The 27,242-nt window shown below is 45.1% G+C and overlaps 1 protein-coding gene across 1 annotated transcript in view; it reads right to left on the bottom strand.

The window, feature by feature from the left end:
• LOC125282136 (neuroblastoma breakpoint family member 6-like) overlaps positions 1 to 27,242 on the bottom strand; it is a 66,564-nt gene that overhangs the window by 10,638 nt on the left and 28,684 nt on the right. The window contains exons 8-18 of the mRNA XM_057310741.1: positions 12,612 to 12,951; positions 12,328 to 12,449; positions 10,733 to 10,850; positions 9,631 to 9,966; positions 8,670 to 8,849; positions 7,739 to 7,854; positions 7,286 to 7,337; positions 6,341 to 6,513; positions 5,235 to 5,286; positions 4,085 to 4,460; positions 1,749 to 1,977 (exon numbers count right to left, since the gene is read on the bottom strand). Coding sequence (XP_057166724.1) covers positions 1,749 to 1,977; positions 4,085 to 4,460; positions 5,235 to 5,286; positions 6,341 to 6,513; positions 7,286 to 7,337; positions 7,739 to 7,854; positions 8,670 to 8,849; positions 9,631 to 9,966; positions 10,733 to 10,850; positions 12,328 to 12,449; positions 12,612 to 12,951 — 2,094 coding nt within the window. The remainder of the gene's footprint in view (positions 1 to 1,748; positions 1,978 to 4,084; positions 4,461 to 5,234; positions 5,287 to 6,340; positions 6,514 to 7,285; positions 7,338 to 7,738; positions 7,855 to 8,669; positions 8,850 to 9,630; positions 9,967 to 10,732; positions 10,851 to 12,327; positions 12,450 to 12,611; positions 12,952 to 27,242) is intronic.

The following is a 27,242-nucleotide window of genomic DNA, read 5'->3' as shown; positions in this document are numbered from 1 at the left end:
GGCAACTGACTCTTGTCCTTTCGGTCCCTCCTGATCAATTTGGTTTTCTGCAAATAAAGGAAGAGAGAGAGTTACATGAAGCACATTCCCCTTCACAAATGCCCACTCTTAGGTCCCATGTAGCACAGGAGAGCAACAGAAGCAGAGTGAAAACGGGCAACTGTGAGAGAACTCCTCCAGGAGGGCTTAGGAGGGCCCTGGAAGCAATCACTGGCATTGCTCTCTTCAGCCATTAAAGAAATGTCCCTGATATGACAGGCCATCATCACAGCATCCTGTCTTGAGTCTATGCCAACAACAAGTTGATTCTTTTCCCCCGAGATCCTGGGGACGAACCCAGCTGCTTCCGAGAGGGTTGCTGCAACCTCTACGACATCGGCCACAGCAACGTGTTTCGTGACACATCTCCAAAGGCAAGAGAAACAAGAGATAAAATGAACTTCTGGGACTTCATCAAGATAAAATGCTTCTGCACAGCCAAGGAAACAGTCAAAAAAACTAAGGCAGACCTGGAATTGGAGAATATATTTGCAAATGACACTACAGATAAAAGATTGGTATCCAAGGTCTACAAAGAACTTCTCAAACTCAATACACAAGAAACAAATAAACAAATCATAAAATGGGCAGAAGACATGAATAGATATTCCATTGAAGACATACAAATGGCTAACAGACGCACGAAAAAATGTTCAAAATCATTAGCCAAAAAGGAAACTGAAATCAAAACCACACTGAGATACCACCTTACACCAGTTCTAAGGCCCTTGTCGGGGCTGTGCTTCCCCGAACATTCCCTGAGCTCTTTCTCTGGGGCCTCTCCCCGGTGCCATAGTCTGCTGCTTATGTCACCTCCACCTGAGAACTGCATCTCCCCATTTCTCAGGTAGTTCTGACAGAGGAGCCCCAGGCCACCCCAGGCTCCAGGACGGGGCACTGAATGCAGGAGGGTAAGGAAAGCACGACCCAGGGGAAGGTCAGAAAGCTCAGTCTTCAGGAAATCTGAGCAGAGGTGGGTCCTGATGAAGAGGAAGCTGGGGACGAGGTTCCGGAGATGAGGGGAGATGATGAACTAGACGCAGGATCAGAGGAGAGAGTGACATGTGCACTTCATGTAAGAAAGGGGCCACTTATGTCCTTAGAAAAGGGAAAAAAGAAAAATAAGTGGGAGACAGTGTTGTGAGACCAGTATTACCATTGTGACTGTGAGCACCGAACAGGGAAGATTGCCTTGAAGGTGTCGTAGGAGAGAAAACTGGGCACACAAGCCTTTCTGAGAAAGCCAGGGAAGATTGGGTCCGGTGAAAGTGGAGCCACTGACAACTGCCCCGACCCCCATGAAACAATGCCCCGAAACCATTTACTGAGTGCTAAAGCCCCACAGCGACCCACAACTTAGACATGACAAATTCATAGATGTTGTCAAGCAATTTCTGTTGAATCAGGCCCCCTAGAATTTATGCCGTTTCTTCTTCCCCGCATCGATGGAATGGAGATACTAGTTTTGCGCTTTCCGATGAAGGGGCAGAGGGGAAACTAGGTAAGAGGATGAATAAGTTGGCCAGTTATAGAGCCAGAAAGTTGCAAACCCAAGACCTGGGGCAGAGCTGATACTAAACACCTGGCTCTTGCTGACCTCGCTGGATTGGAGCATCATGGGGTTCGACCTCACCCCGTTGCTGCCTCCAGCCACAAGCCTGTGACAACCAACACAGGGAGTAGAACTTCCTACTCCCCGTCCCTCTCACCTTGGAAGAGCGGCCCTTGGTTCCCAGAACCTATCTTGGCGTCCAGGCTCCCGATGGCAGAGGAGAGGCCGAGCCTGGCTCTATTGTCACCACAATCCAACTGCTGTTCCAGCCGCTGTTGCAGAGAATTGGCCACCTGGGTGCTTGACTGTGTCTGTGCTCCTGACATTTGCACCTCTGCCCTTTGGAAAGTCTCGTTTTCACTCGATGGGCCCTGGTGATGGGGAGCCTGCATCGGGGCTGAGGCAAGAAGAGATTTCAATGGGATCCACCCCAGGGCTCCTTAGCTGAGCACTCCCAGAACACCCACGTCTGATGTCCCTTCCGGTCTGAGAGACCACCCTGCGAGCAGGTACAAAGTTAGACACCATGTATATGAAGGATATGTCAGTTTTATGTCCGAGCCTAGGGATGCTGGGACGGCAGGTGCTCAGCCTGCAAAGTCCCTGAGGTGAAAATCACCCCCTTCAGTCCACCAGGCCTTGGCATGGGCCCATGAGTTCATTCCTATCATTCCGTTAGTCGTAACGTTCTTCCTACAGCCTAGAGAGAGTAGGTCCTAGAGAGTTCGTAGGGCATGGGGAGAAGGAGTTGTCAGTGGGAGCTGTGCAGCATTACAGAGGTGCCAGGCAGCCAAGTGAAGAGCCTCCTGGGCACCCCTCATGAAAACAGAAAAGGCCCAGGACCTCTCAGCTCTCACTGCTTTTGGATGGAGATTCATGGAGACATTGATCTCTCAGAGGGGCTGAAAGAGCCACTGGCTCTGCTCACAGGACAGAGTGACTCACAGGGTAGGAGTTGGCAGATGTGTGGCAGGGTCACAGGGATCTCTGGGGGCAGTCTTGCAATGTTTTTGGTTATATTTACAACTGTTTCAAATAATTTGGTACAAAAGCAGAGAGGACAGGGCCAACCCCATCCCCACTAGGCCCTGAAAGGACCGAGTGGAGAGTAGTGGGCAGTCTGAGCTGGTGCGGGTCTGAGGTCCCTTAACCACTGGCCAGGGGTCTTGTTCAAGTGACATGATGTTGCTGAGGCTCGGTTCCCTTGGCTCTCACAGGAGATGCCACACCGACTGGAGAGTGACCTCTGAGGATACGAGCGGCTCCAGCACGACAGCGCTGCTGCTGAGCGGGCACGGAAAGGGACGTGGTGGACAAACGAAGCAAAGTAACTGTGTGTTTCATTTCTGCTTCCTGAATTGCTGTAATCCTGAGGAGGCCTTTGCTTCTTGGCCCCTCCGAGAGGAATGGGAAACAGGGGAGAAGGTGGTCCTAGGGTGGAGAGACTGTTAACTGACCAAAAAGATGAAGGAACAAAATATTTCATGGCCAATTTCACTAGACAACATTGACACAGTGAGGAACATCATACACTCCTTGCTGCTCCTACAAGGTGATTTGATGAGCAAGGAAAGTCGGCTAACAACGGAAATGCTTCTCCCAGAAGCAAAGTCCGAATTGTAGCCTGAGTGGGAAGAAATGAGAATTGGGTGTTAGCCTGCACTCCTGTGCGAGTGTGACCCAAGGGGGTCTTGCTGAGCAGGCAGCACTTTTCTGAAGATTCTGGAGAGGGGAACAACTCTGCTTTGCTCCAGAATGAGGCCAATACCCATGGCAGGTGCACGGACCGTTGATCATTTACATGACATTATGCTACTGAGAGCAACACTTGACGGGGAGAAAATCACTGAAGCTGCATACAGGGTGGAAAGGACACCATCCGTGGAGGATGGAAAACCAGGCCTAGAGCTTCGGCTTCACTGACACCACAGGGTCCAGCTAGGACTGGGTGCTCAGGATCTTCTATCTAAATGCTGAGCATTCTGGGCTCCCCAGAAGCCAAAACTTTGAGCTCAGCAACAATATCACAGATGCTGCAAATATGGAGCACATGCAAATCTGTGTGGAGAGCCAGAGAGTTTGCAGGACACTACACCAGATATACAACTGGCAATAGAATCTCATGAGTAGCAGAAGTCGGTTCTTACAAAAAAGAAAGAAAGCAAGAAAGCAGGAAAGAAAAAGGAGAGAAAAGAAAGAGTCCTGTTACCCAGATATCTACAGTTGACATAGTGGTGGCTGAAGGTTTGCTCTCTTTCCTGCATTTCTCCTCTCTAAACCGACTTGGTACCAAGGCCTGCACTTGGGAGGGAGCTTGGTGGCAGAGGGAAGTCTGGGACAGAAGAAAAGGAAAATTGTCTGACCCACATGATGCCTTTTCTTTTTTTTATACACTCCCCGCCCAGTGTGGAGCCCAACGTGGGCCTTGAACTCACAACCCTATGATCAAGACCTGAATGGAGATCAAGAGCTGGATGCTTAACCAACTGAGCCACCCAGGTAACCCAGTGTTTTTGAAATGAAATCCAAGAGCAGAGTTCTAACCAGTTTGAGTCTCCAGGGTCTGTTGGCAGGGATGCACGTCTCAGCCAAGTTAGGTTGTTGGATACAGAGAAGACAGGCTTCCTGACCTCCCCCCCACCCAGGAATGTTGTGCCCCTCACAATGGGAGTACTTACCATCCACATCCAGACCCAAGAAGGGTTCCTGCTTATCAAATGTGAATGAAGCACTTGTGTAAGGTCTGCAGGTGTCTGGCGGGTCATGGCCAAATGAAGAAGTCAAATAACAGTCATCCAGGGAGTCCTGCGGGTCTTCATTCTCTTCTGCCACTGTTAGCTCCCTGTGGAGCCTCGTGTGACAGGCAGGACTGGAGATGCAACAAGAAAGTTGAGTCAACATGGAGTCCCAGCTGCTTTGGGCGGCAGGAAGGAAGCACTGGGCATAGAGAAGAAATGCGAAGTCTTCTTCCCATGAACCTTTCTGCCTCCATCTGGGGCCAGAGTGTGGATGTACTGGGGATAGATGAGGCAGGCAGGGAGGGAGCAAGAGCTGGAGGGGCCCAGAGCATGGCCAGAATGGGAGACTAAAGGGAAGGAGTCTGAACCACCCCAGCACACAGCAGTCACAACACACAGCACACTCAGAAAACAATAAAACCAGCATCAACACTTTTGCATACGTTTTGTTGACATTTACAAAAAGCACCAAGACAACCCCAGACTGGCAGCATTGTAGATTCCTAGAAAGCTCGTGTGTCCGAGGCCTACTTGTCTAAACACTGAGATATGAATTTTTTTACACACTTTTCTTGCCATGAATTCCTGCCAGCGTCATAATGCGAAACGAGCAGAGACAGATGTGCATCTTAGGCTGGACTCAATACAAAGAGAGACCGTGAGAATGCAAGAAATCCTGTGATTGGTTAGTATACCTGTGTCAATGGCCTGAGCTTCCACATTTGGGACGCATAAAGAAAGGGTCCTATGTGAGTACCACAGTGAAACAGAGAACATTGCTAACGGACCATTTTATGGGTGTCTGAATGGGTGAAATAGGTACATTTAGCACTTTCTAGATTTTCCGAGAGCCAAGATCCCCAGACATCACCACTGCATTAAAGCCCATGATTCTTCAGAGTTACCTGGGGCATATCCGTCCTTGGTCTTCTTCCTCCACAAGATCATTATGACTGTCTACAAATAAATACAGACAGGGCCAGTCACGTTCAACAACACCATGTGTACATTCCAATTAAGTATCCGATAGAACTAGCACACGGACTGTGCGTCGCTTAGCGGGGCAGCAGGATATTGGGAGAGTAACCATCCAGGAGGCCTCAGGTAGTGTCTTGGGAATGTGCCTTGGTCTGCTTTCCTGAGCCACTGGGCATGAGCTCCCTGCTGTGGTAGAGCCACATCTCAAGAGTCTGTGTACAGAGTGAAACGTGTGTTTTGCCACAGATTCTGGGGAACAGCTTACCTACATTCTAAAAACTTAGAGCAACCTTCTCTCATTACCTTATACCATGAAATAAATGGTTTAAGGGAATTTAGACACAGAGACCAGACTGATGGATGGAATCTGCAAACCCTCATGTCAAAAGAAACCTTTTGTGTACAATTCTTTGTGCTTACAGACATATGAGCCATGCATGGGAGGGGCAAAGGCCAGAATCAGCTGTGCTTCAAGGAAACATACGAGCAAGCTGATGGTAGAGATGTTGATGACCTGATACTCTGATGACAACTCAGTGTAGACAGCCAACATAGAGGACAAAGACACTGGGAGTCAGAGCAGTCAGGCAGGGAAACAACAAATCGAAAGATGTAGGTAAGGCTGCCAACATCTTTGGACAGGTACAAAATTCAAGAGACAGTATTCAGCTATGAAAATGAGAGCATTGCAGATGAAGAGAGATATTTAATGGAAATCAGGAACAAAGACAGAGACCTCTGCATGTGGAGTACAAGTGAGTGTGAGCTGTCACATCTGCTTTGAATCTAATGTCCTAACTTCTGTCAGAAGCCATAAGCATGGCCTGAGATGAGGAACAAAGGGCAGGTGCCTGACTCACCTGAGGTCTGTGCTAAAAAGTGTGTCCTAGAGCCTGACTCAGATCCTTATGTCTACTGGGCTTCTACAGAGCGATGACACATTTCTGCACAACCAGAGGTTGGGATCCCAAAAATAGGGGGTCAACTTGGGAGTCCAGTTGGAGCTTTATCACCTTGACAATGGAGGACTCACTAGCTACTTCCAGAGCAGAACAGATGTCCAGATCTTCGAATGAGGCGATGTCAGCCTTGCTACAATTCCCGAGGGAGTCAGACAGGTCAGGAAGGGCCGAATAAGTCAAATAGCATTCACCCAGGGAGTCACATGGGGTATCCTCTTCCACCTCTGGCAGCTCTGCGGTGAGCCTGGGGGGGTCATGAGATCTGAAGATTAGCACAAGAAAAGTAGACACCCCAGCATCCTACTGGTTTTGATGGGAGGTCAAGAAGTATACTCATAACGAAGGGGCACAGCCATGATTAACAGCAAAAACTATCCTGTTACAGGGGAAGAGTGTGACTGCTGTGGGGGCAGTAGAGACAGAGAACAAAAGGTGCTCAGGATAGTGGCCACAGAGCTAAGCTTCTGAGCAACAAACTGAACGACTATGGAATGGAACACATAGCTCACAGCGCACATGGGGAATCCTAAAGGTGGCTTCAACACTTTTGCATAAATATTGTTGATACTACCTTGGGTGACCAAGTGAACACAGGCTTTAAAAGACAACATCCATATGGAGAGACCTTGTGTCGTTGGTGCCTCTTTCTTATGACGTGAATGGTTTTTTTAGGTATTCTTTGGCTATAATATATCCTCGGTGTGGTAACACCAAACAGGGAGAGGCAGATAGGCCTCTCACTGTCCTTTTACCAAAAGGAGAGAACAGGAGAATGCAGAGAATCCCAGTGACTGCTAATTCACCAAGTTCCACCCCCTGCAGGTTATTGACGTGAAGGGGTCAGTAAATGGAACTTAACCATGTAACATGTGAAGCCACACTTCATGGTTAAACAAAGGTACTTTGTGATTGGAGAACAGATAAAACAGGCATGTCTGGCAGTTTATGTTTCTTCCTTGAAATGCAGTCCTTCAGTTTAACCACTGAAATAACAACCCAGGATTCTTCAGAGTTACCTGGGGCCTATCGGGTCTTGGTCTTCTTCCTCCTTATGAGAGATTTGATTTTCTGTAAATACATAAAGACAGGGCAGTCATTAAGCAGATCCTGCTTGGTACATTAATAATCTAGTGTCTAATGCTAGCCAGGCACTCAGATATGCTCAATGTGAGAACAGGTTTAGGCAGAAGAATATTTCAGGGTGCTTCTGATATTGTCTTATGATAAGTGGCTTGATTTCCTGGCCTAAGGCATTGGGAAAAATTTACTTTTTCTAGGAGATCATCATCACGGTTGCCCTAGGATCTACTTATGGGGATTAAGACTCTGAGTCTACACAGGGTGTGAGGAACAAGGAATAGGGACACTACCTGGGGAACCACATGGAGTTTCATCCCCTTTGGTATGGGACCATTCTCTGGCTACATCCAGAGCAGAGCCGATTTCCTGTTCTTCAAATGGGAACTCACCATCACTGTAAGACTGGTCGCTGTCACACCCTTCTTCCAGAACCGAAGGGGTCAAATCGCAATCATCCACTCTGTCCTGTAGGACTTCCTTCTTTTCGACTTCTTCCTGCTCCACGCTGTGCCGGGTGAGACAGGAATGACAACAGATCAAACCGGGGGGATCAGACATCATGGCTTCCTAGCTGGTTTTGATGGGAGTTATAGGGAATGGTCACTAGAAGCAAAGGGCCATCGCTTGGAGAGGGAAAAAGCTATCCATCCTACAAGAGGCAAAGTGTGGCTGCCATGGTGGGGGATGGGGGGAGAGTAGCAGCAGCAGATACGCAGAGCACTGCCCACAGCAGGGCTGACGAGGAATGAGACTCTACCACCCCAGTATGGTACAGTCACGGCATGAAGCACAGAGGGAGACCAGGCCCAGGGCAGCCACCACATGCCTGAGTCGTGTTGACTTTAACATAGATTGACCAAGTGGTTACAGCTCTGGAGTCACTGCAGACTGCAGAAATGTGTGGCTGCTAGGCACCTTTGTATTAATAGTGTCACATGACACCCCACGTGTTTGGTTTTGGTAAGTTACTTCTCTTGCTGGTTAATTTTGCTAGTGTCTGTGTACCAATTCCTTTGCTGGTCACCTTCCTACCAAGGCCCTTACAGAACTGTGTAGGAAGTAGATACGCATCTCCTGGTGTCCAGTCACAGGAAAGAATGGGTATTTTGTCTATACAGGGAGTCCTGAGGCTGGTGAATCCATCTTGGTTTACAGCACCACAGAGACAACAGGCAACAGGGCCATGCTTTGCTGACCACCTATCGTTTTGCTAATCCTTGCATCTGACATCTGTGACTCTCTTGACCTCACTTCCTTTTCTTTCTGAGACCCTGTCCATTTTTACCCACACATTACCGGTTCCTGAACATTCATTGTCACCTGGGGGTCCGTGTTTCTTCTTCATGTTCATCCTCCTCCTCATCATAATTTTCTGCAAATAAATTCAGAAATGTACCGTCAGCTATTCCCACATCACCACTATGAACACAGTGGCCTCTATGGCCCGAGAGACATAAGTGTCCTTGCATGACTAGGCATCCACTGCGTTTAGGGCACTGTCTTTAAGAATTGCTGTGGCATGGCTTTCTGATGCATCAGGCAGTGTGTCTCTGATTCTGAGGATCAGCATCACTGACCCTGGGCAATAGCTTCTACTGTCTCTTGTTCTCCATATCAGGGGATACTTGTCCAGTTTCAATCTTGACTTCTACAAACCATGCCTAGCAGCGTGCCACGAGTCGCGCCACAGGCACAGGCTCTCTGTGCGTTCACAGCTCTCACATAGAGCCTCCTCCTTGTCCTGAGGACAGGACAACCACCCTGTCCCACATCCAACCACTGGAGACTTCATGGGCCCCCGCGTGGGCTCCTGTGTTACCAAGGGGTCATCTATGAAACGTTTTCCTGTCTAAACAGCGTTCCCACCTCCAAGTCCTACTGCATCAAGTTCCTCATCCAACTCCACCCGGTCAGGGGTTCTACTTTGTCTGAAGTGCATTCATGAATTTTCCGTATCTGCTCACTACAGTGACAACAGGTTATTTGATATACATTACAGATGAGGAGACAGATATGGATGAAGTAAACCTCACTCTCTCACCCACAGTTCATACAGACTTGGCTGAGTCTGGGAACCTCCCACTTAGGCGGGGATCCTAGCACACTAACTAGCTGCCTCCTGTCACAGTCTCCTTTCCAGATTCTAACACTGGTGGATGCTGCCTCCTGCCCCAAGGGCTGCGTTCCCTCAGGGAGGAAGCAGACATGTGGAGCACTATGACCTCCAGCCTGTGCATTTCTCCTCTCTGTTACCACCTTCTAGTCCTGGTCCTCTCATGGCCTTGCGCACAATGGGGAACAGAGGACAGCTGCTACAAACAGTGTGAGGGCAAGTGGGAAGACTCTTGTGAGCCCAGGGCCTTGCAGCAGCTCAGTGCAATCAGGGCCTCTGGCTGCCTTACCTGAGCTGAGCTTTCGGGCAAGGCACTTGGCCAGCCTGCGTCCCTCAGCCAGTTGCTCTTGGAACCCCTGTCCTTGGCAATGCTCAGGGTCATCATGGGAGAGGAGGTCCTCGAGGTGTTTATCAAGGAGTTGGCAAACATCTCTCCCTTCGCGTAACTTATCATATAAACGGGTCAGCTCTTCAGTCTGGTCTTTGATCAGCAGATGGCACTGTCTACGGTGGGACAGAGAGAAAATTTAACAATGCAGAGAGTGGATCAATAGATTATAAGAGCTTTTGGGGAGATTTCTGACAGAATTTCCCACAAGAAGCCGCTGAAACAAATTTGTGCACATGTGTGGTGACCTGCCTGTGGCAGAGAAAGAAGAAAGTAAAACAAGGCCTCCTCTGTATCAGAGAGTGCTCCTGTGAGCCCCCTTGACATCCCTTGCATCTTTTCCTTCTGGAAACAGACCCAGGGGTCCTCCTAAGCACACGTCACAGACATGTCCCTCAGCTGCTCACTTTGGGCACACCCATTTCCCTGGAAAACTCCATATAGTGCGTCGTGCAGCGAATGGACACACTGGCAGACAGAGAAGTGTGGACCGTAGGGCTGGTGTTAAGTCCTGAGCTCAGGAGAATGGCAGGGTCAAGAGGACAGCATTTGCTGAAGGAACGGATGACAAGCTGTAGTCAGCCAGGTCGTGACTGTGTGAAAGGGAAATGAGGTAGTGATCTCACAACACTGTGAATGTGCTAAATGCCACAAACTGTTCCCTTGAATTTGGCGACTTTGATATTTTTTTACAAGAGAGAATGAGGCTCTGAGTCATTGGAGTCCATCATTTACCAATCACTGTTGTCTTAGTTGTTTTAGACATAGTTGTGGAACGTGCCTGCCGTGAGGGTTTCTGCCCTTCTGGCCCAGACTTGTTGCTGCCCCAGGTCAGAGATGCCCACAGCTTCCCTCCGGCCTCCCACACAGAGCCCTGCTTACCTGAGCTTCTCAGCCAACGTGTCTGCCCACTCCCCCTTCTCCAGCTGCCCCTTCTCCCCCAGCACAGATTCGATGATGTCGCTGGACTCTTCGCACTCTGAGAAACAGAGATGCCTGTCTCAGTGGAAAGCTGGATATGCTGTGGTGCTCGCTGTCTTCAAGGGAGGAGATGGGGTCCATTCCAGCACAAATGGAACCCTGGTAACCAGGCTCTGCCCGGGGAGCTCCACTTCTCATTCCTCAGCCTACTAACTACAGGGCATTCTATTCCTCCCTGTTTCAGAGCCCAGGAAAGAACAGCCCCAAAGCTCAGAGGGGAAGTAGACGCAGTGAGTAGCAGGTATTTGGCAGAGTCAGGATTCGTATCCCCTGACACCGACCCTGATCATGGCCACTCTAGCAAGTCTTGTGGCCTCTTAAGTAAAACACTAAGCAGGGACATGACGTAAGGCCCCCAGGACTCCAGGACCGATGGGTCCCCTGAACTAGGATTTCTATACTGAACAAGTATCTCAAAGGTAAAAATTCACCCGATACACTCGTGTGAACTAGAATGCATAAAAGCAGAAGGACCTGGAAGGAATATGGCCAAATCCTAATAAAGTGTGTGTTATTAGAAGCAGTAGAATTATGAACAGAGTTTACACGGTGCCAGGCTCTGCTGTTAGAGCTTTACAAGGAACTACTCAGTATACATTTCGACTCAGAGAAGTAGCACCCACAATAGTAGTAGTTTAACAGAGGAGGAATCTGAGGCACAGGAAGATAGGCAGTTGGATTTGAGTCCAGGAAGCCTGGCCCAGAGCCCATGCTCTTCACCCCTGTGCTGTGTTACCTCCACCGCAAGTCCTCGGGTGATACCTGTTTTCATCATCTTCACAACTGTGTTCCCAGTTAATGGGATGATTATCGGGAAAGTTGTAAATAAAACTTTGTTTGTCCTTCCCTGAAAGCTCATCACCTCTTCACTTTCCTAAATAACAGGCTTCAATTTTTACTTTTGTCTGCATCAATCGTTTTTAATTTTACCTCCCCTTGTTGTATTGAAAGCAGATTGTGAGAAAATGAGAAAACTCCCGGCTCAGAGTTGTCAGGATTCCTTCCTATTGCTCGGCTGTGCACGTGCCCCATTCTCATGATTCCTTGGGCACCGCAGCCCCCTCTTAAAAATAAGGCCACCGAGCTCCTCATTTCAGGCTTACTGTGGGGGAGAGCCTACCCCACGCACTGGCTTGGGTGGTTCCTGGGGCCATGGCCTCCCCCACTCACCCTCATTCTCTCTTGGCCACATGTCTCATGGCCCAGGCCTCGAACTGTTGGGCTCCCTACATCATTGAAGGTTCCCCAGCTCAGGGAGATACAGGGGAGGTAGCAGAGGTTGTCTGATGTTCCCGGAAACATGCTCAGCCTTATCACAGGGTATCAAATGGCCTCTGTGGAGCCAGGAAGCAGAGCCTGCACGGGTTCCCTCTCACCAGGGGAGTCACTGTGTGGATGCCATCACTCATGGATACCACAGTTTCAGAGAAAGCAGAACCCACCTCTATCTCCTTGAAAGCAGATCATGTCACCTGCTACCCTCCCCCCATGTGTACCATCAGCATGTTTCCCCAGTGTCACTAGCTCGGTGCTTTGCCAGTGGGACATCAGAGGAACCTGACCTGATGGAGTTCTGCAGTCACTGTGATGCAGGATCTGATACAGCACAGAGACAATCCTGAGAGGACCAGGCATTTCTGTGTCTGCACCATGAATCAATAACTGGGTTGTGAACTCTAGCCCCACCCTACTTGTAACAGCCAGCCTGTGGAGGTTGCTAACCTATTTGTCTTCAGTTTTCCCATCCTCAGCAAACTGAGGGTAAAATACCCACCTCTACCATTCCTGGATTGTGGTCAGAATGAAATTTATTGTGACAGTGGAAATAGAAAGGACAACATCTGCAGAGGGTTTTAGTTTCTCAGAAGGAATACAGACAGCCATCGCTTTGGTGAGCATGACCTTGTAGGACTTACTGTATTTCTGCAGCTGGTTGGCCAGGGAGTAGGCAGTAGCTTCGGATATAAGGAATTTCTCCTTGAGGTCTCGGAAGTCCTGCTTGCTTTTCTCCAGCTGGGACTGAAGGTCCTGGTTGATTTCTAGGAGGCTCTTTTCTGCCCCAGGATCGGAAAGAGGGCCAAGAGGTGCTGCCATGGTGACGTGTGGCAGAAGAGGTAGAGCTGGGGAATGAGCAGAAGAAACCCAAACACAGGATGGGTTAAAACCCAGTGAAATCAAGTAGGTTTAAATCAGGACTGAGGGTTGAGGATACAGGAATTCTCTACTTACTGTTGGGAACAATTTGAACAATACCCCACAGCACTTGAGACTCAGTAACCACAAAAACAAGGTTCAAGATGCCAGAGCTGATAGCCAAAGGCCCTGCCCCAGCTCAGGCTCCAACCGGAATGACAGAGGGAGCACCCAGAATGCCAGGTAACGGTCTGCACTTACAATAACAGATTTGGAACGTTGGGGCTTTCAATGGAACCCGGGGAGCCACTGCCTTCCAGTTGCCGAGGCCGTGCTGATACACCAGGCTGACTGGTCTCCCCTGAGGGTCATCACTGATGGAGACCTACCCTCAGTGGCCACTCTCAATAGTTGTCCACCCTTGTGCTGAGACCACAGTTCCCATCTCTTTCTAAAAAATGATGTCAGCATAGTTCTCATTCTTCATTCTTATGTGTGTATAAAATCATCAAGGCACAAATAGCTTCCCAAGAAGTTTCCTTTCTTTTTTCTTAAAGATTTATTTATTTGAGAGAGAGAATGGGGGCATGGGTAAAGGGAGAGAGTGAGACAAGGGGCTCAGTCTCACAACCCATGAGATCATCACCCTAGCCTAAACCAAGAGTCAGATGCTCAACTAACTGCACCTCTCCCAACAGATATTCTTAAGGGCTGTCATGAACTCATCCCACTTGTCTTTAAGGTAAAACAGATCTTAAGGGAAATATTCCAAAGTCGCAGACTATCACGATGTTCTTCTCTGTGTCTTCTCTAGTTTTTTTTTTTTTCTCTAGCCATTAAAAACACTAGAAACATTCTAGTGCTTTAGTTATCTTTAGTTGCTTTGTATTTGAAAAGCTTTTAAATTTATTTGGATCTTCCTCTATTTACATCACATTTTTAGGATGTATGTAGTAAATAAAGTTTTCTTTAAAGCAAAACAAACAAACAAATGACAAAAAAAACAAGAAAATAAGAGAAAAACCAGAGTTAATCTATGCAATGAAGTTTGGAAACTGTTTCCTGTCCCTGCTCTCTCAGTGTTCTTCTTCCTGCATCTCTGTGTTATGTAGGCTACTCTTCCCCTTCTGTGGACATGTATTTTCAATTTTCTTAGCTATATACCTAGGAGCAGAATTGCTCACTCATATGTAACCCTATGTTTAACTTTTTGAGAAACTGCCAAACTATTTTCCACAGCAAAGCGACGACACCATTTTACACTCCCACTAAGAACGTGTAAGAATTCCATTTCTCTACAAGTCATACTAGTGGGGTGAAGTGATATCTCCTGTGCTTTAGATTTGTGTTTCCCTAATGACTGATGATACTGAGCACCATTTCATGTGTTCATTGTTGCATTGGTATTATCCTTTAGAGAAAGTCTACTCAAACTCTTTTTCCCATTCTTAAGTTGGCTGTCTTTTTATGGCTTAGTTGGAAGAGGCCTTTTGGGTTTGGGGGTTTTTTGGGTTTTTTTTGTTTTTGTTTTTGTTTTTGTTTTTTGTATTCTAGATAGCAAACCTCCATCACATATACAATTTGTAAATATTTCTCCCATTGTGTGATTTGGCTTTTCACTTCCTTGATAGTGTCCTTTGAAACAAAAACCTTTTAATTTTGATGAAATCCGGGTTATCTATTTATTCTTGGGTTGCTTGTCCATTTAAGAAACTGGCTTCTAACCCCAAATCATGAAGATTTATAACTACATATTCCTCAAAACATTGCTTTTGAATGAGCACTTTCCTGGGTTTTAGGGGGTGGTGGACATTAGTTAATAATGTTTCTTGTCTCTTGATTAATTGTCTGTTGATTGATATCTCAATTGATATTCTTGTGCTTGGTTTCCCTCCTATGGTGCATGCCGTGGCCTATAACAGAGATTTTGGAAATGGTATCTAACGATATCCTGGCCTTGATTCAGGGGAGAGTCCTGGTTATATAGTTGAGTTGGTCTACACCTCATGCATAGTTTCACAAATTGCCAGGGCCTATAGTGGTGAGTAGTTGATTATTTTTCTGAGGAACACTTGTCCGGTAGTCCAGATCATTCTAGGGCTAGGTTGGACTTTCTCAGTCCCCTCCAGACCGAGAAGGCTGCAGGGGTTGGACCTAGTCAAGAATTTCATCTCTTGTCTTCGTGGAAAGTAGACATGCCTCAGGGTTTGGGGAAAGTTGTTCAATACAAATTGGTTCCCCTCCAATCTTCATATTATATACATGATTTCTTTATAGAAAAGGTAAAAGGTGAAAAAAACTAAGAGACAGCCCACAGAATGGGAGAAGATATTTGCAAATGACACTACAGATAAAAGACCGGTATCCAAGATCTATAAAGAACTTCGTAAACTCAATACACGAGAAACAAATAATCAAATCAAAAAGTGGGCAGAAGTTATGAACAGACACTTTTCCAATGAAGACATACAAATGGCTAACAGACACATGAAAAAATGTTCAAAATCATCAACCATCAGGGAAATTCAAATCAAAACCACATTGAGATACCACCTTATGCCAGTTAGAATGGCAAAAATGGACAAGGCAAGCAACAACAGATGTTGGAGAAGATGTGCAGAAAGGGGAACCCTCTTACACTGTTGGTCGGAATGGAAGTTGGTACAGCCACTTTGGAAAACAGTGTTGAGTTCCCTCAAAAAGTTAAAACTAGAGCTATGCTATGACCCAGCAATTGTACTCCTGCGTATTTACCCCAAAGATACGGATGTAGTGAAGAGAAGGGCCATATGCACCTCAATATTCATAGCGGCATTGTCCACAATAGCTAAATTGTGGAAGGAGCCGAGATGCCCTTCAACAGACAAATGGATAAAGAAGATGTGGCCCATATATACAATGGAATTCTACTCAGCCATCAGAAAGGAAGATACCCAACCTTTGCAGTACCATGGGCTGGACTGGAGGAGATTATGCTAAGTGAAATAAGCCAAGCAGAGAAAGACAATTATCATATGGTTTCACTCATTTATGGAAGGTAAGAAATAGCAGGGAGATTGGTAGGAGAAGGAAGGGAAGAATGAAGGGGGTGTAAACAGAAGGGGGAATGAACCACGAGAGACTATGGACTCTGGGAAACAAACTGAGGGCTTCAGAGGGGAGGGGGTGGGGGGATTGGGATATGCCAGTGACAGGTATTAAGGAGGGCACATATTGCATGGGGCACGGGGTGTTATGCGCAAACAATGAATCATGGAGTGGCGCCTGGGTGGCTCAGTCCTTAAGCATCTGTGTTTGGCTCAGGGCATGATCCCAGAGTCCTGGGATTGAGCCCCACATCAGGCTCCTCCTCTGCTGGGAGCCTGCTTCTTCCTCTCCCACTCCCCCTGCCTGTGTTCCCTCTCTCGGTGCCTCTCTCTCTGTCAAATAAATAAATAAAATCTTTAAAAAAAACAAAAAACAAAACAAAAACTAAAACAAAACACACACACACAAAAACAATGAATCATGGAACACTACATCAAAAACTAAGGATGTACTGCATGGTGACTAACACAACATAATAAAAAAATCTTTTTTAAAAAAAGTAAAGGTGAAAGGATATTTATTTTAGAACAACTTGTCTGTTCTTCGCCAATTGTCTGTGCTTTTAAAAATGTGTAAAGGATAATTCAAGGTCAAATACATTCTTAGCAAAAGTACAGTTCTTGCACCCTACCAGGTGATTATACTGAATCCTATGAATTGTCTTATTACTCAGATGTTATCCTTTTCCTGATGAGAAAAAAAAAAAACCTGAGAAATATTACAAAGCTTCCCAAGGCCACATGTGAAGAGAGGTGGCAGCATTAGAAACCATTTCGGGGGCACCATCCAACTCGACCTCAGCTTACGTCTTGATCTCATGGTCGTGAATTGGAGCCTTGTGTTGGGGTCCACTTAAAAAAAAAAAAAGGCAACCAATCTAGCATATACCCCATTGGGTTTTCATATGCTTATTATCATTTGGATGTCTTCTTTTGGGATGGGCTTTTTAAAATATTTCTGCCCATTAATATACTAGGTTGTTTCTCATTTTCTTTGTGATTTATAAGAGTTCTTGATATATTTTGGATGAGTGTTTTGTCAGATATATGTATTGAAAATAATCATTCCTGGTCTATAGATGGCCTTTTCATTTTTGAAGAATGTCTTATGGTATACAGAAGCCTTTAGTTTTCATGAACAGCAATTTAATTGAATTTTTTATGGTGAGTGCTATTGTGTCCTGTTTTAGAAATATTTGTCTATGCCAATATTGTGAAAATACTTCCTATTTTTCTTTTATCAGCTTTGGAATTCTTGCTTTCATATCTCCAATTAATTTCAATATGTAGTGGGAAGTGTTTGTTAATATTTACTTTTTAAAAAACAAATCATCTTTTGCTCTATTACCTTTAACAGAAAAGTCTTCCACTTCCCCAGTAAAGAATATTAACATATACACACACACGTATACAAAATCAAATAGCTGTGCATATGTGGGTATATTTTTGAATCGCTGTTCTTTCACTTTGATATATTTATGTCGGTTAAGTGTCTGACATTGATTCCGGCTCAGGTCATGATCTCATTGGTGGTGAGATCCAGCCCCAAGTAGGTCTCCATGCTCAGCAGGGAGTCTGCTTAATATTCTGTCCCTCTCCTTCTCCCTCTACTGCTCCCCCACTCACTTTCTCTCCCTCTCTCTCAAATCAATCAATCTTATAAACAAAACAGAATTTCCAAACTATTTTCTAGAGTAGTTGTAGAATTTAACATACCCATCAGCAGTGTACGAGAATTCTAGCTCCTACACATCCTTGCCAATACTTGGAATGGAGATTCTTTTCATTTTTGCCATTTTAATTGGCAGATAGTGGTTTCAATTTGCATTTTCCTAAAGTAATGATGTAGATCTTGTCATGTCCTTATATGCTTTGCTGAGCTGTTCACAAATCTTTTATCCATGTTATCATTTTATTTTATTTTTTTAAAGGTTTTATTTATTTATATGAAATAGACAGAGAGCAAGAGCGGGGGGGGGTGTGGAGGTAGGGAGGGGAGGGCAGAGGGGGAGGGAGAAGCACATTCCCTGCTCAGTGGGGAGACTGACAGAGGAGGTAGGGGCTAGATCCCAGGACCCTGAGATCATGACCTGAGCATAAGGCAGCTGCTTCACCAACTGAGCCACCCAGGCACTTTTTTTTTATATTTATAATGATTTTTTATTATATTATGTTAGTCACCATACAGTACATCCCCGGTTTCCTATGTAAGGCTCGATGATTCATTAGTTGTGTATGACACCCACTGCACCATGCAATACGTGCCCTCCTTACTACCCATCACCAGCCTATCCCATTCCCCCACCCCCCTCCCCTCTGAGGCCCTTAGTTTGTTTCTCATATCCATAGTCTCTCATGCTTCATTCCCCCTTCTGATTACCCCCCTTTCTTTATCCCTTTCTTCCCCTACCGATCATCCTAGTTCTTATGTGCCATAGATGAGAGAAATCATATGATAGTTGTCTTTCTCTGTTTGACTTATTTCACTTAGCATTATCTCCTCCAGTGCCGTCCATGTTGTAGCAAATGTTGAGAACTCGTTCTTTCTGATAGCTGAGTAATATTCCATTGTATATATGGACCACAACTTCTTAATCCAGTCATCTGTTGAAGGGCATCTCGGCTCCTTCCACGATTTAGCTATTGTGGACATTGCTGCTATGAACATTGGGGTGCATATGGCCCTTCTCTTCACTACATCTGTATCTTTGGGGTAAACACCCAGTAGTGCAATGGCTGGATCATAGGGTAGCTCAATTTTTAACTTTTTAAGGGACCTCCACACTGTTTTCCAGAGTGGCTGTACCAACTTGCATTCCCATCAACAACGTAGGAGGGATCCCCTTTCTCCACATTCTCTCCAACGATTGTTGTTTCTTGCCTTGTCTATTTTTGCCATACTAACTGGCGTAAGGTGGTATCTCAGTGTGGTTTTGATTTGAATTTCCTTGATGGCTAATGATTTTGAACATTTTTTCATGTGTCTGTTAGCCATTTGTATGTCTTCATTGGAAAAGTGTTTGTTCATATCTTCTGCCCATTTTTTGATTTGTTTATTTGTTTCTCATGTATTGAGTTTGAGAAGTTCTTTGTAGATCTTGGATACTAGTCCTTTGTCTGTAGTGTCATTTGCAAATATATTCTCCCATTCCGTGGGCTGCCTCTTAGTTTTTCTGACTGTTTCTTGGCTGTGCAGAAACTTTTAATCTTGATGAAGTCCCATAAATTCATTTTATCTTTTGTTTCTCTTGCCTTTGGGGATGTGTCATGAAAAAGGTTGCTTTGGCCGATGTCGTAGATGTTGCTGCCTATGTTCTCCTCTAGGATTTTGATGGATTCCTGTCTCACATCGAGGTCGTTCATCCATTTGGAATTTATTTTTGTGTATGGTGTGAGATAGTGGTCAAGTTTCATTCTTTTGCATGTAGCTGTCCAATTTTCCCAGCACCATTTATTGAAGAGACTGTCCTTTTCCCACCAGATGTTTTTTCCTGTTTTATCAAATATTAGTTGCCCAAAGAGCTGAAGGTCCATTTCTGGGCTCTCTATTCTGTTCCATTGGTCTATGTGTCTGTTTTTGTGCCAGTACCATGCTGTCTTTGTGATCACAGCTTTGTAGTACAGCTCGAAATCCGGCATTGTGTTGCCCCAGCTTTGTTTTTCCTTTTCAACAGTTCCTTGGAGATTCAGGGCCTTTTCTGTTTCCATACAAATTTAAGGACTATTTGTTCCAGTTCTTTTAAAAATGTCCTTGGTATTTTGATCGGGATAGCATTGAAAGTGTAGATTGCTCTGGGTAGCATGGATATTTTGACTATGTTAATCCTTCTGATCCATGAGCATGAATATCTTTCCATCTTTTTATGTCTTCCTCAATGTCTTTCAAGAGTGATTTATAGTTTCTAGAATATAGGTCCTTTACGTCTCTGGTTAAGTTAATTCAAAGGTAACGTATGGTTTTTGGTGCTATTGTAAATGGGATGGATTCCCTAATTTCTCTTTCTTCGGTCTCGTTATTCATGTATAGAAATGCAACTGATTTCTGAGCATTGATTTTGTATCCCGTCACGTTACTGAATTGCTCTATAACTTCTAATAGTTTGGGCGTGGATTCTTTTGGGTTTTCCATATAGAGTATCATGTCATCTGCTAAGAGAGACATTTTGACTTCTTCTTTGCCGATTTGAATACCTTTGATCCCTTTTTGTCGTCTGATTGCTGTTGCAAGGACTTCTAGTACTATGTTGAATAATAGTGGCGAGAGTGGGCATCCTTGTCGAGTTCCTGATCTTAAGGGAAAGGCTTCCAGCTTTTCCCCATTGAGAATAATATTTGCAGTAGGCTTTTCATAGATGGCTTTTATGAGATTGAGAAATGTACCTTCTATTCCTACACTCTGAAGGGTTTTAATCAGGAAAGGATGCTGTATTTTGTCAAATGCTTTTTCGGCATCGATTGAGAGGATCATATGGTTCCTGAGTCTTTTCTTGTTGATATGATGTATCAAGCTGATTGATATGTGAATATTGAACCACGCTTGCATCCCAGGTATGAATCCCACTTGATCGTGATGGATAATCCTTTTAATGTACTGTTGGATTCTATTAGCCAGGATCTTGTTGAGGATTTTGGCGTCCATATTCCTTAGGGAAATCGGTCTGTAATTCTCCTTTTTGAGGGGGTCTTTGCCTGGTTTGGGGATCAAGGTAATATTGGCCTCATAGAATGAGTTTGGTAGCTTTCCTTCTGTTTCTATTTTTTGAAATAGCTTTAGGAGAATAGGTATTATTTCTTCTTTGAATGTTTGGTAGAATTTCCCAGGAAAACCGTCCGGGCCTGGAGTTTTGTTATTTGGAAGGTTGTTTATCACTGACTCAACTTCTTCATAATTAATTGGCCTGTTTAAGAAATCAATTTCTTCCTTTTTCAATCTTGGTAGTTTATAGGTTTCCAGGAAGGATTCCATCTCTTCCAGATTGCTTAGTTTATTGGCATATAGCTGTTGATAAAAATTTCTAATAATCTTCCAATTTCAATGGTGCTCGTCGTGACCTCTCCTTTTTCATTCATAATTTTAATAATCTGGGTCCTTTCTCTTTTCTTTTGGATAAGTCTTGCCAGTGGTCTGTCAATTTTATTGATTCTCTCAAAAACCAGCTTCTAGTCCTGTTGATCTGCTCTACTGTACTTCTGGTTTCTGCTTGATTGATTTCAGCTTTAATTTTGGTCAACTGCTTCCTCGTGCATGGATTAGGCCTGTCCCTCTGTTGCTGTTCCAGCTTTTTGAGGTGAGAATATAAAAACTGCATTTTAGATTTTTCTATTCTTTTGAGTGAGGCTTGGATGGCTATGTATTTCCCCCTTAGGACTGCCTTTGCAGTATCCCATAGGTTTTGGACTATTGTATTTTCATTCTCATTGGTCTCCATAAATTGTTTAATTTGATTTTTGATTTCCTGGTTTATCAAGTCATTCCTGAGCAGGATGGTTCTTAGTCTCCAAGTGTTTGAGTTTCTTCCAAATTTTTCCTTGTGGTTGAGTTCCAATTTGAGAGCGTTGTGGTCTGAGAATATGCAGGGGATAATTTCAATCTTCTGGTATCGGTTGAGACCTGTTTTGTGTCCCAGAACATGGTCTATTCTTGAGAATGTTCCATGGGCATTAGGATAGAATGAGTATTCTTTGGTTCTGGGGTGCAGTATTCTATGTATATCTATGAGGTCCAACTCGTCAAGTATGGCATTCAAATCCTTTGATTCTTTGCTTAGTTTTTGCCAGGGTGTTCTGTGTATTTCTGACAGTGGAGTGTTGAGGTCCCCTACTATTAATGTATTTTTATTTATGTGTCTCTTTATTCTGGTTAAGAGTTGGCTTGTGTATCTTGCTGCTCCCCTGTTGGGGGCATATATATTTATAATTGTCATATCCACTTGTTGAATACTTCCTTTAAGAATAATAGAGTGCCCTTCTGCGTCTCTAACTATAGTCTGTAGTTTAAAATCCAATTTATCTGATATGAGAATTGCTACCCCAGCTTTCTTTTGAGGTCCATCTGCGTCAAAGATGGTACTCCATCCCCTTACTCTCAGTCTGAATGCATCTTTGGGTTTGAAATGAGTCTCTTGTAGACAGCAAATGGATGGGTCATTTCTTTTTATCCAATCTGCAACCCTGTGGCGTTTTATGGGAGCATTTAAGCCATTAACATTAAGACTGAGTACTGAGAGATATGATTTTAATGATGCCATGTTACCAGTAAAGTCTTTGTTTGTATTGGCTGTGACTTTCTGTTCTGTATCACTCTTGGGGCCTTTTTACTTTTATAGAACCCCCCTTAATATGTCCTGTAGGGCTGGTTTCGTGGTTACAAAATTGGTTAGTGACTGGCGATTCTGAAATGTCTTTATTTCTCCATCAATTCTGAATGACAGCCTTGCTGGATAAAGGATCCTTGGCTGCATGTTTTTCTCTGAAAGAGCTTTAAATATGCTCCCCCAACCCTTTCTTTCATTCCAGGTCTGTGTAGACAGGTCTGACATAATTCTGATGCATTTGCCTTGGTATGTGAGAAATTTCTTTGCCCTGGCCGCTTTCAATACTGTATCCTTGGATCTAATATTTGTGAATTGCACTATGACGTGACGTGGTGTAGGTTTGTCGTGGTTGAGCTTGGGAGGGGTCCTCTCTGCCTCTTGGACACAAATGTTTGTTTCCCTTGCTAGATTAGGGAAGTTTTCAGCTACAATTTGTTGAAGTATCTCTTCTAGACCTCTGTTTTTCTCCTCCCCCTCAGGGATGCCGATGATTCTAACATTGGATTGTTTCATTGAGTCAGTAATCTCACGTAACCTACATTCGTGGGCTTGGATTTTTTTAAGAGCAGCTTCTATTTTGGTTTTTTCCTCTATTAACCCATCCTCCAATTCACTAACCCGTTCCTCTGCTTCTGTGACCCTGGCCGTCAGAGCCTCTAGTTTTGCCTGCATTTGGCTCATAGAATTTTTAATTTCTGTCAGATTCACTCTCATTTCTGTCCTTAGGGATTCTATATTCTCAGTAACCTTTTCGTTAATAGTTTTTTCAATTCTACTCATCATTTTGACCATCGTTACTCTGAATTCCATTTCTGATACTTTGGTTACATCCATATCCATTATTTCTGTGGCAGAGGCCACAGACTCACTTTCTTTTATTTGCTGGGGGGGGGCTTCTCCTTCTTGTCATTCTGATGAGGAGAGGTTGCGGGGTTTCCAGAGCACAAATTATTGACTGGGTCCCAGGCCGTGCCCCTTGTTTTAAGGGATCTTAGGGATGTGGGCTTCTTCTTTAAAGATTTTATTTATTTATTTATGTGGCAGCCAACCAGCAAGAGAGGGAACAGAATCAGGGCAGTGGGAGAGGAAGAAGCAGGCTCCCAGCGGAGGAGCCCGATGAGGGACTCTTTTCCGGAACGCCGGGATCACGCCCTAAGCCGAAGACAGGCGCTCAATGACTGCGCCACCCAGGCGCCCCGGTTGTGGGCTTCTTGATTTTTCAGCCTGCCTTCTGGGGGAGGGGCCTGCCATGCCGATACTCAGGCAACCCTGTTTGGGTAGAGTCTCCGTGTCCCCTGCAAGGGGGGATGGGGATGGGCACTCTCTGAGCTGGTATTTCCAGGCTTTTGTTCTCTGGCGGCTTTCCCTGGTGGTTTGCTGTGCCTCTTCTGAGAGAGCAGCAGCAGCTGAATTTCAGCCTCTGTCACAGAACAGAGGGATTGCGGCCCGTTCTCCACTGATGTTCTGGCCACTTTAACTCTGTTACTGTTGGTGCTGCTCAACCCTGCAGTGTCCTGGGATGTGCGCCCCACACCCGTTGTCCCAGCCCTCACTTCCAGGGCTAGTGCATCTCTCTCCTTTGTGTTTCTAATGCCGCCAGCCGCCAGCCACCCGGCGCCCGCTCCGGAAGCTCCCGGTCTCAGTCTGGATCCAGTGAGCGCACCAGGATTCCGGTGTTCCGCGAGATGCCTGGCGGCGCGCGCACCCGGCTCACGGTCTCAGTGTGCTGTTTTGCGGGTGCCGTCCGCGAGCCCCGCCCGCTCTCCCGTGCAAGTGGCTACCGCTTCCCGGCGACTGAACGCGGCGGCTCCCTCCCGTTCCGTTTATCTTCCGATATCGGTGCACGGTTTCATGGCTCCCCGCTTCGTACCACAATACACAGCGCTGGAGATGTTCATTTGTAGAGATCCAGATGCATCTTCCTGCGTCTCAGGCTGGTTCCCTGGTTGTTTAGGCTGGTCTGGTACCTATCCAGCTCGACTCAGGGGACCGGCTGAAAAAGGTGTCTCCTACTCCTCCGCCATCTTAACTCCTGACCCAGGCACTTTTCTTAAAAATTTTTTTTTTAAAGATTTTATTTATTTATTTGACAGAGACAGAGACAGAGACAGCCAGCAAGAGAGGGAACACAAGCAAGGGGAGTGGGAGAGGAAGAAGCAGGCTCATAGCAGAGGAGCCTGATGTGGGGCTCGACCCCAGAACACGGGGATCACACCCTGAGCCGAAGGCAGACGCTTAACCGCTGTGCCACCCAGGCGCCCCCCAGGCACTTTTACTCATTTTTCAATTGGATTGTTTGTCTTCTTCTTAACTTTTGAGAGTTCTTTCAATGGTTCTATTAGGAGATCTTCACCAGATATGTAATTTATAAATATATTCTCCTATTTTTTCCCTTGATTTTGCATTCTCTCACCAATGTCTTCTGAAGAGCAGAAGTTTTCAATTTTGATGAAGTCCAAATTTGTTCTTTCATTAATCACAATTTTGGTATCATATCTAAGAAACCATTGTCCGGGGGTGCCTGGGTGGCATAGTCGGTTAAGTGTTGTGATGCCAGGGTCCTGGGATCTAGCCCCACGTTGGGCTCTTTGCCCAGCGGAGAGCCTGCTTCTCCCTCTCCCTCTGGTGCTCCCCTGCTTGTGCTCTCTCACTCTGTAAAATAAATAAATAAAATCGTAAAAAAAAAAAAAAAGCAGAAAGAAATCATTGTCCAACTTTAGGTTCTAAACACTTTTTTAAAGATTTATTTATTGGGGTGCCTGGGTGGCTCGGTTGGTTACTCATCTGCCTTTAGCTGAGGTCATGATCCCAGGGTCCTGGGATTGAGCCCCCTGTCGGGCTTCCTGCTCAGCAGAAAGTCTGCTTCTCCCTCTCCTTCTGCCTGCCCCTCTGCTTGTGTTCTGTCTCTCTCAAATAAACAAAATCTTTTTAAAATTATAGATTTATTTATTTAATTTGCGAGAAAGTGACAGAGAGAGAGCAAGTAGGGAGAGGGAAAGAGGGAAAGAAATTGAAGCAGACTCCCCACTGAGTGCATAGCCAACGCTGGACCTGATCCCACCACCCATGAGCTCAGGACCTGAGTCAAAATCATGAGTCAGATGAGCCACCAACTGTGTCACCCAGGTGCTCCTAAAGACTTTTCTACTATGTTTTCTTTGAAAAGTCTTTACATTTTAAGGTTTCTATTTAGGCCCATACTCTATTTTGGGCTAATTTCTGCATGGTGTGAGTTATGATTCCAATTTTATGTATTTATTTTCACATGCATATACATAGGTCATATCCATATTCATGTGCTGAAAAGATTACACTTGACCACTTACTGAAAGATTATACATTTTTTTAAAGATTTTATTTATTTATTTGACAGAGAGAGAGGCAGCCAGCGAGAGAGGGAACACAAGTGGGGGGAGTGGGAGAGGAAGAAGCAGGCTCCCAGCGGAGGAGCCTGATGTGGGACTCGATCCCAGGACTCTGGGATCACGCCCTGGGCCGAAGGCAGACACTTAACGACTGAGCCACCCAGGCGCCCCAAGATTATACATTTTTAAAAGATTTATTTATTTATTTTGGGGAGGGAGGGGCAGAGGGAAAGAGAGAGAGAATCCCAAGCTGACCCCCTGCTGAACATGGAGCCTGATTCAGGGCTAGATCCCAGGACCCTGAGATCATGAGCTGAGCCAAAATCAAGAGTTGGACACTTCACCAACTGAGCCACCAGGACCTCCAAAAGATTATACTTCTTCTTTTTTTTTTTCTTTTCACAGTTTGTTACAATTTATTTTTAAGGCCAGTTATGTGTTTTTATTAAGATGATTTGCTTTTGATTAAAATGAGTATGAAGTATATTAAGCACTTTTCTGTTTTCATAGAAGGAAGGCACCCAGGTGCCCAGCTACCACTTCCATGTGCTAGTCTCTGTGAAGAAGGCAGAGGATATTACTTAAGCTACTGCTTTAAGTCAAAAGATTATACTTCTTACAATGCTTTGCTTCTCACGTTTATCAAAAACCTCTTCTCCGTGTAGGTATTAGTTTCTTTTTGGAATCCATAATCCATTTTATTAATCTGCTTACCTGTCATATGCCAATACCAATCTGTTTCAATTACTATAACTTCAGAATAGTTCTTCAAATTAGGTACAGCTAGCCCTCAAACTTGGTTCTTTGTTTCACACGTGTTTGGGGCACACTAGGTCATTTACAGTTTTCTATGAATTTTAAAATCAACTGGTCACTTTTTTTTTTTTTAAAGATTTTTATTTATTTATTCGACAGAGATAGAGACAGCCAGCGAGAGAGGGAACACAAGCAGGGGGAGTGGGAGAGGAAGAAGCAGGCTCATAGCAGAGGAGCCTGATGTGGGGCTCGATCCCATAACGCCGGGATCACGCCCTGAGCCGAAGGCAGACGCTTAACCGCTGTGCCACCCAGGCGCCCCCAACTGGTCACTTTCTACCAAGGATAAAGGCTGAGATTTTGAGAGTGATTCAATTGAGTGTATATATATCAGATGGGGGAAATTGATGTTTGAACAGTATTGAAGCTTGGGACCTATGAATAAGAATGTCTCTTCATTTTCTATGGCTTCATTCATTTCTCTGTGAAATATTTTGTAATTTTCACTCAGATCCATCCCTCAGTATTTCAGGCTTCATGCTATTATCAATGGTATCACTTTTCACATTTCAGTTAGGCATTGCGATCACATAAAACACACCTGAGTTTTATATGTAGATTTTTTTAATGTTTTTTTATTATATTATGTAGTCACCATACAGTACATCCCCGGTTTCCAATGTAAAGTTCGATGATTCATTAGTTGCGTATAACACCCAGTGCACCATGCAATACGTGCCCTCCTTACTACACATCC

The sequence above is a fragment of the Ursus arctos genome, unplaced genomic scaffold, assembly GCF_023065955.2.
Source record: "Ursus arctos isolate Adak ecotype North America unplaced genomic scaffold, UrsArc2.0 scaffold_12, whole genome shotgun sequence".
In the NCBI taxonomy this organism is placed as follows: Eukaryota; Metazoa; Chordata; class Mammalia; order Carnivora; family Ursidae; genus Ursus; species Ursus arctos.
The sequence above is the reverse complement of the archived record's forward strand: the minus strand, read 5'-3'. Positions and strand labels throughout refer to the sequence as shown.